The 8806-nt window shown below is 39.5% G+C and overlaps 1 protein-coding gene across 1 annotated transcript; it reads right to left on the bottom strand.

The window, feature by feature from the left end:
• Window positions 1-650: 650 nt before the first annotated feature.
• Window positions 651-1555, bottom strand: LOC115227791 (caspase-7-like). The gene has a single exon (XM_029798522.2). It carries the CDS (start codon window positions 1546-1548, stop codon window positions 652-654), a length of 897 nt encoding a protein of 298 aa, XP_029654382.2. The 5' UTR covers window positions 1549-1555; the 3' UTR covers window position 651.
• Window positions 1556-8806: the final 7251 nt, after the last annotated feature.

Genomic DNA, 8806 nt, shown 5'->3' with positions numbered 1-8806 from the left:
TGCGTATGTGTATGTGTGTATGTGTGTGTGTGCGTGTGTGCGTGTGTGTGTGTGTGTGCGCGTATGTGTGTGTGTGTGTGTGCGCGTGTGCGTGTGTGTGCGTATGTGTGCATATGCGTGCATGTGTGTGCGTATGTGTGCGTGTGTGTGTCTGCGTGTGTGTGCGTGTGTGTGTCTGTGTGCGTGAGCGTATGTGTATGTGTGTGTGTGCGCGTGTGTGTGTGTGCGTATGTGTGTGTTTGTGCGTGTGCGTATGTGTATGTGTGTGTGTGTGTGTGCGTGCGTGTGCGTGTGTGTGCGTATGTGTGCGTATGTGTATGTGTGTGTGTGTGCGTGTGTGTGCGTATGTGTGCATATGTGTGTGTGTGTGTGTGCATATGTGTGTGTGTTTGTGCGTGTGTGCGCGTATGTCTGCATATGTGCGTGTGTTTGTGCGTGTGTGCGTGTGTGTGCGTATGTGTGTGCGTGTACGTGTGTGTGTGCATGTATGTGTGTCTGCGTGTGAGTGCATGTGTGCTTGTGTGTGTGTGTGTGTGTGTGTGCGTATGTGTGCATGTGTGTGTGTGCGCGTATGTGTGTGTATGTGTGCATGTGTGTGCGTATGTGTGCATGTGTGTGCGTATGTGTGCGTGTGTGTGTGTGTGTGTGTTTCTACATTACTGTGCATATGACTGTGTTTATGTATGTGTATTTGTATGTTCTTGGAGTTGTGCGTATTAATGTCGGCTTGCGCGGGCGCTTCTTTGAACTCCCATCCGTTTCCTCAAGTGGACTTCTGCTTCGCTTACGTGCTTTTGATGAAGCATTTTCCCTCCTCGGTTCAAACTTTAGCTGTTTGAGCAATGTCGACATAATCTGAGGCATTTGTTTCTCCTCCAGTTCGGGATTGCGTTTAGTTTTGAATTTTTCAGAAGCAACATAGTAAGAGACAGCGGTTAAAAGTGTCAGGAGTTCACGTTCAGTGCTATATTCACTCAAAGCTTCACTTAATGTTTCCATAAAACACGTACCATTCGTTTTGTTCCTGAAAGACGAATATTTATTATAGGAGGAATGAAAAACCAACAGATCAGGCATAATTGGAATATTGGATAGCGTTTCATTCACTTCTGTTTCAGGGCCATCAGTTACACAGGCTCCTTCATCAATCTCTCCTCCACGACATGCTTGAACAAAAATTAATTTGGGTACTTTTCTTAAAGATGGACATTTAACGGGTGTCAGGCAAGAAAGCAAATCATACAGTCCAACATCGCGGTCGTATGCACATAACTGATCGTTTTCCCTACCATGGCTCATAATTGCACAAACAAAGCAACCAACTGGATTACGAGTTCCAACTTCGTTAACATTTTTGAAAGCATTGAGCATTTCATCGGCTGTTTTATCTTTAAAAACTGTGACATCCCGTTCAGAAAATCCAAGTTTTATTAATGCCGCTATAAAAGCTTCTGTATCTTTTGATGAGCCTTCACGAGATTCAGGATGGTTATTTTTGAAATTTTCGTGGTTGAAGATGTAGGCTACAAGTCGCTTTTTATCATCCATATCATATTTAGCGAAACGTTTACTAAGATCTTCCTTAGTTGGGGAATGGGGCTGATCGCTTGTCCCAACGTTTTCACCTCCATCTGCCATGGTAGTCGATGTAAGAACGTGATGAGCAGAACCTGGTTCCGTTTATTATATATTATTTCTGTCCTCTCAAATTGCTATCAATGCGCATGCGTTAACGAAATCCAACTCCTCGCTTCCAACTCAAAATATACAAATGCATCAGAAATTCTCACCGTAATAATCTGCGTTTCTATTTAAGGACTCCACACCTTAAGGGGTTACACGAAAAACTGAGGGCTGAACTCATAGGCGAGAGGGTTAAACGTTCAGATGCACGGTGTTCGATGATATCGATAGAATGTCTTTCTTCCCTTATTTGGCATTTAAAATTTCGGCAATGTTTCGTTGATGGTTTAAATCTTCGGCAATTTCCGTAAGGAAATTTTTATTTCTTTATTTTATTTACGTCATTTTGTAGGCGACATTTGCTTAGAAATCGTTGAGGGAGGGGAAAAGTGAACCACACCGAAGAGTGCGTGCGCAACCATTCACACACACACACGCAGTCACACACACACACACACACACACACACACACACACACACACACACACACACATACACACACACATACACACACACATATACACGCACGTACACATACACATACACACACAGTCACACACACACATACATACATGCATACATGCATACATACATACATACATACACACATACACACACACACTCACACACACATACACACACACATACACACACACATACACACACATACATACATGCATACATACATACATACATACACACACACACATACACACACACACACACACACACACACGTACACACACATACACACACACGTACACATACAACCACTGACTTTTATTGTGGATGAGTTGAATATTGAAACCCTCCCTCGCAGAATGCATGAATGTATTTAGGTGTATGTGCGAGAAAATGGCTGTGAATGTGTGTGTGTGTGTGTGTGTGTATGTGTGTGTGTGTGTGTGTGTGTGTGAATACAAATACATAAAACAGAACACGCTCGGGCACATACACAATGTTACACACACACATACACACACACACACACACACACTTACACACTTACACACATACACACACACACACACACACACACACTTACAAACACACACACACACACACACACACATAGACACGACCGCGCGCAAAAATATTTCTGCATTTTTACTCCTCAATGGCCGGAATTTTGAGCTTCAAAATACGGTGCCATCAATTGCGCCGCCGGGACCTCTCCTTTCAGGGTCCTGAGGGAGATTCCAGAGTTCTACACATCTATCTCCAGCTCATCCCCCTGGCCACCACGGCTTCACCTGCCCTGATGCCTTTTACCATAAAACAAAATCTGCCTTACGTAAACTTTCACTCTTCCTACTGCAAACATGTCATGCCCAGCCGAGACGCAATAAGGTGAAGAGGGCCTTCATACTAACCGCGACAGTGCAGCGCAGGGCCTCCACATTAGGGCTCAGGCAGGGCTTTGATATGTCGGTGGTCAAGAGCAACGCATTCCGTTGAATAGTTGAGGCAAGTGAGCACTGCACCATTTTACAATTTCGCTTGCATTTTGTGGTCACTGCCAAGGAATCTCCGTAGATGCTTCTCAAAGGAGGCAAAAGCCTTTCTGGCAGACTGTATTCACCACTTAACTTCCAAGTCAGAAATGTTAATACAAGTCAAAGCACTGTCCAGGGATAAAGCCCTCAGTCTACCTCAAATGCTCTGGAGCCCTCGATATAATATGGCAACTTGGTGGAATCTGGTAGAACACTGAATTGTCTGCCGAGGGCAGCACCCTGAACGCATTTCCCTGATTTTGGTGTAAGTACGAAGTTGAGCCAGGCTGAAGGGCTTCCCATCTATTCTAGTACGGTTGAAATCGCCCTTTTGCTAGTTGACCATCATGGTGCAAACACATCTGGACGCAAACATACAAGAAAGCTTGGATAACACGCACCACTACTTCTCACCGTGGTTGACTGCAAACGATTCCCTAAATCTCCGCCAACCAAGGCGAGTCCTTCCATCCCCGCGATGTCAACAACCTTCTCCAGCACTTACTAAAGTATTTCTCCCATAACTGTGTCTGTGTGAAGATTGTGTCCATCGTTCATCTCCCTCACCCGGTGCCACATTGATTCTCTGGTAAGACCTGCTCTGAGATGTCTTTTCAGCCGGTTGAGAATGATCTTCGTCAACAGCTCGCCAGTAATGGCCTCATCTCCATGCAATCATCTCAAATCCCCGCTCAATCTCAACTTTCGCTTTTATCTCATTTTTATTCGTGTCCCATACGGGTCCACAAGATTTCTACATACACCACTCCGTGGGTTTATAAAGGTACGAGAGTATTTCACAATGGCGTCAATAAAGACAAGTGTTTGGAAATTGTGGTAACTGGATCACTCGTCTGTAAATATATTGGACCCCAGTTCTACACTTTCCATTACGAACGCCTCGGCTGTGTCTAGCATCCAGTCTGGAACCTGTTGCAGCCTTCCTATCTTCTGAGGGCTCTCGTGTAAATCAACTCCCCGGAAAACATTGATAAACAGCACTAAATGCTTTCTAAGATGGCGTCGTCCACGGCGATGACGCAGACGACAATGACATCATATATTGTACGTATGACATTTCAGCATTTCTTTAGTGCCACTTAGCTTTGTATTTCAAAACAGTTTCATTTTCCAAGGACAATTTACTTTCCCTGTAAAAATGACGGTCAATTGCATGATAAACGCGATCGTACATGTGTATGTGTTGTGTGTGGAAGTGTGTGTGTGTGTGTGCGTGCTTGGTTGTGTGTTTGTGTGAAACCTGTTTGGTTTTCTTAAGTGGGATCGTGCTGGGATGGGTCTGGCCAGGGATTAAACTTGGAGTATTTTGCTGGGATTAATCCAATGACTTAAAAGTAACATGTGGTTATGCCGCAGAAAAACGATTTTCCCCTCATTTAGCTGTTATTTCTAGCATGTTGAATTTTCTTTGAGGGGTCCATATTTTTCATCTTCTGTTCGGGCGAAATCTACGCGGGCGCAAAGACACATGTTCAATATGTACAACATTCGGAATTTCTTAGTTTTTGTAAGAAGAAAAATGTAGGAGGAATGACATTGGATCTTTCTTTCTGAAAGTTTAAAATTGAAAAAATCTATCTTTCACATTCGAAATCTCCGTTGATTAAGCAAAAAAGTAAAATAAAAAACTGTTACCCCAAATCATAATCCTCGATAACAAAAAAATAGGAATGCCTGAGAAATTTTTGAAAAATAGAGAGAGTTGAGATAGGGGTACAACCGAATTGCGCCGATATTTGAATCAAAAAAGGGTCACACGAAAATATATCTGAAGGCTGCCCTCATAGGTAAGAGGGTTAAACGGTCAGATACACGGTGCAAAATATCCGTAAAGAGTCTTTCTTTCAGTATTTGGAATTTAAAAATTCGGCAATGTTTCGTTGAGGGTCTAAATCTTCGGTAATTTCCGTCACGAAGTTTTATATATTTACTTTCTCGTTTCATGTCGTGTTGAAGGTGACATTTGCTTCGAAATCAGTGAGGGGGGTGAAAGGTGGAATAGAATGGAGGGCGCGTGCGCAATCGTACACAGATAGACACACGCACATACACACACACACACAAACACACACACACAGATCCTTTTGAAATTTAGAATTTAACTATAAGGCACAGGTGTTCTTAATAAAGGCACAGGTGTTCTTAATAAAATTCATGCTGAGAAATACTTTTAGTTAAGTATCACGTTCATGATCATTTTAGCAATTATTTAGCTGAAAATATTACATTTATCTATTTATCAATTTATGCTGTTGGTGTTACCTGTGGAAATAGTCATGTTATATATATGTATATATATATATGTATATATATATGTATCGAAATCTGCGATGAGGAATCGGTTTCTGACTGAAGAACGAAGGCTTTGAATGACCCGTCTGTCTCTTATGTTCGTCCCTTCGTGTATTTCACGTTATTTATTTATGTAAAGGTTTATTATATATATATCTATATCTATATCTATCTATCTATCTATCTATCTATCTATCTATCTATCTATCTATCTATCTATCTATCTATCTATCTATGTATATATATATATATATATAATATATATATATATATATTATATATATATATATATATATATATATATTATATATATATCTATATATATACATATATATATATATATACATGTATATACATGAGGTTTTAAAATCTACTCCGTTGCATCTCTGGATGTGTGTGTTTCTAAACCATATTCTTTTCGTACAATATGCAGATGCGTCAGAAATTCTCACCGTAAGAAGTTCCATATCTATTTAAGGGTCCCACACCACAAATATTTTACTTCCTCTCTCAAAATTTTCGGTTTTTGAGCAAGGTTGATATAATCTGAGGCATTCGCTTACAGCCATTATATTTTGAATTGGAATTCAAAAGAGGCAAGATAGTTTTAATCCGGATCTACCAGCATCGATTTCTTAATCTCACGACCAGCTTGACTAAAGATTAATTTAATTATTCCCTATAATGATGGACAACAATCGAGTCCCGGGCAAGAAAGCAACGCATCTAGCTTCACTTCATCGTCGTATCCATATATAACATCGTTTTCTGCCCCATGATACAGAATTGCACAAATAAAGCAATCAATAATGATAACAGGATGATCTTCCTCAAATTCTTTCATCAAAAGACGAGGATTTAAAAAGAGGACCTCAGCTTTTATACAGATGTAACAGTCGAACAAATGTTTGACTTCTGAATCTGTATAAAATCTGAGGTCATCATCTTGAAATCACGATTTTCTCAAGCCCTTTGAACATCTCCGTCTTTTGATGAAAGAATTTGAGCAAGATAATCTTGAAATCGTTTTTGATTGCTTTATTTGTGCAATTCCGCGATACACGAAGGACAGACGTAAAAGCTAATACATGGTATTATTTCGTTGTCATTTCAGAGATTATCCTCCAGAGATTATCCTCCGGAGTGAAACAAATACCCAAAGAATTGAAGAAACGTTACGCAATGATGCCCAGAAAGTACAATGCAGTGAGAAAACAAAGTAAAACAATTTCTGTTTCGCAGACAATGTTTTACTAATCCAGCGATGTATGAGAGCACAGGAATAATATAACCTACATATTGATTTTCGTTAAATAAATATCCCCTAACATTTTAAGGTGCTGCTTCACTAAAACTATTTCCTCCCGTAAATTTTACTAAAGAACACCAGTGACTTATAGGTCCATTCTAAATTACAAAATAATCCTACATTCTGAAAATTGAACCAACATTGTTTTATATACAACTAAATATGAACAATATTAATATCTAGGCTATTTTATTCATGTATTTTCCTATATCGCTGGATTCGTAACAGTTTCTCTGCCAAAGAGAAATTTTTTATCTTTCTTCTCTCACTGCATTAAACTATCTCATCACCATTGCGTAATATTTTTTTCAATTATTCTGCTATTCTTGTTAAATTCTTGTGGATAATCTCCTAATAAAATTTCTCTCTTATAAATGTGAAGTCTCTGAATTGCCAATGAAATATCAAAATGTATCAGCTTTTTCGTTAGTTCTTAATTTATTTAGATATGTAAAGTGTGAATGAAAACTTCTGTAAATTTCTTTGCCTGCAGCGCAATGTTTCCTTTATGGGTTCAATCTTGTCTTTATCTTGCGTCTAATTGCTCGACAATTTCCGTAAGTAGTTCGTTACGGAAATTGCCGACAACTGAAGGAAAGGCATTTTATCTTTTTCGGACACCTCGCATCTGAACGTTTAACCATCTTACTTATGAGTTCAGCCTCCGGATATGTTTTTATGAAATCCTTTCTCTTTCAAATTTCGGCGGGTTTACCCTAACCCCAAATCCATATTCCTTTTCATTTATTTCTTACTCTTTCCGATGTTTTAGTTATGGAAGATTACGATTTTGCCAAAAAAAAAAAAAAAACAAAAAGAAATTTTCCAAAATAAAAATTTCTTTCCCACCCAAAAGTTTTTTTTATTTTACAATTTTTGAAAGAGGGGTTTTGTTTAAACTACGTCTACAGACACGGAGATAGAATCCGGAAGATTTATTCTTTTAGTTTCAAACTTCCAGAAAAAAGACCCTAAGTTGCTTCTCATATAATTTCCTTCTTTCCAAAAGTAGAAAACTCCTTTTGTTAGACGGATTGGATGTGTTGCTTTGCGCCTGCGTAGAAGTAAAGTACGAACGTAGAAGAAATGTGGAAGCAAAATATGAATCCCTCACTGGAAATGTGGATATGGAAGAAATAAAAGCTGAAAATATTGTTTCTTCGCCCTAAATACACCTTTTTTAAAAATTCATTCGATTAATTTCGGCAAAGATCTCCAAATCCCTCCCAGGAAAATTCGACTTAAGAAAACTACGAAGATTTCATACAAACACAAACACACACGCCACACGCACACACTCATACATACACACACAGGCATACACACTCACGCACACACACAAACACACACACACCACATGCACACACTCATATATACACACACACGCACACACTTATACATACACACACAGGCATACACACTCACACACCCACACAAACACACATACACACACTCACACACACATACACACACACACAGACATTCATTCACAACACCCTTATATACGAGAGCAGTTTAACATACACTTGACCGTCATTTTACATTGAAATTGATTTGTCCTTGGAATCCGAAACTGCGTTGCGATTACAAAGCTGAAGTGGTCCCAAACACATCCTGTAATGTCATAGACCCAATGGATGATGTCAGTTCGAAGTGTTTCCTCAGTGTTTTCCAGGGGATCGATTTACAGGAGAACACTCAGACGATAGGGGACATGCAACAGTTCCGGACAGAATGGTAGAGCAAATTGTGGCTTTCATAATGAAACGTGTGTGTTCTGGGGCCCATTATATTTACAGAGAAGTGCACCAGTTACTATATAATCTCCAAAGGCATCGCTTTATTCAGGCCACTTGAAGTACTTTGATGGGTTAATACAATGAATTAAAATTAAAATAATTTAAGAGAGAATTTATTTCGATATAGAATTTCAGTTTTTGCTTTCGTAGGAAATCTGTTTTTGTTTTATTTCGCAAATACTCGCGCGTACACTCACACTTAGCCG

The sequence above is a fragment of the Octopus sinensis genome, unplaced genomic scaffold (genome assembly GCF_006345805.1).
Source record: "Octopus sinensis unplaced genomic scaffold, ASM634580v1 Contig07151, whole genome shotgun sequence".
Lineage (NCBI taxonomy): Eukaryota > Metazoa > Mollusca > Cephalopoda > Octopoda > Octopodidae > Octopus > Octopus sinensis.
Note: the sequence above shows the minus strand (reverse complement) of the source record. Positions and strands in the feature narration are given on the sequence as shown.

Excerpts from the sequence above, each read along its gene's own strand:
- LOC115227791 (XM_029798522.2), bottom strand. The coding sequence starts at position 1,548 with ATGGATGATAAAAAGCGACTTGTAGCCTACATCTTCAACCACGAAAAT.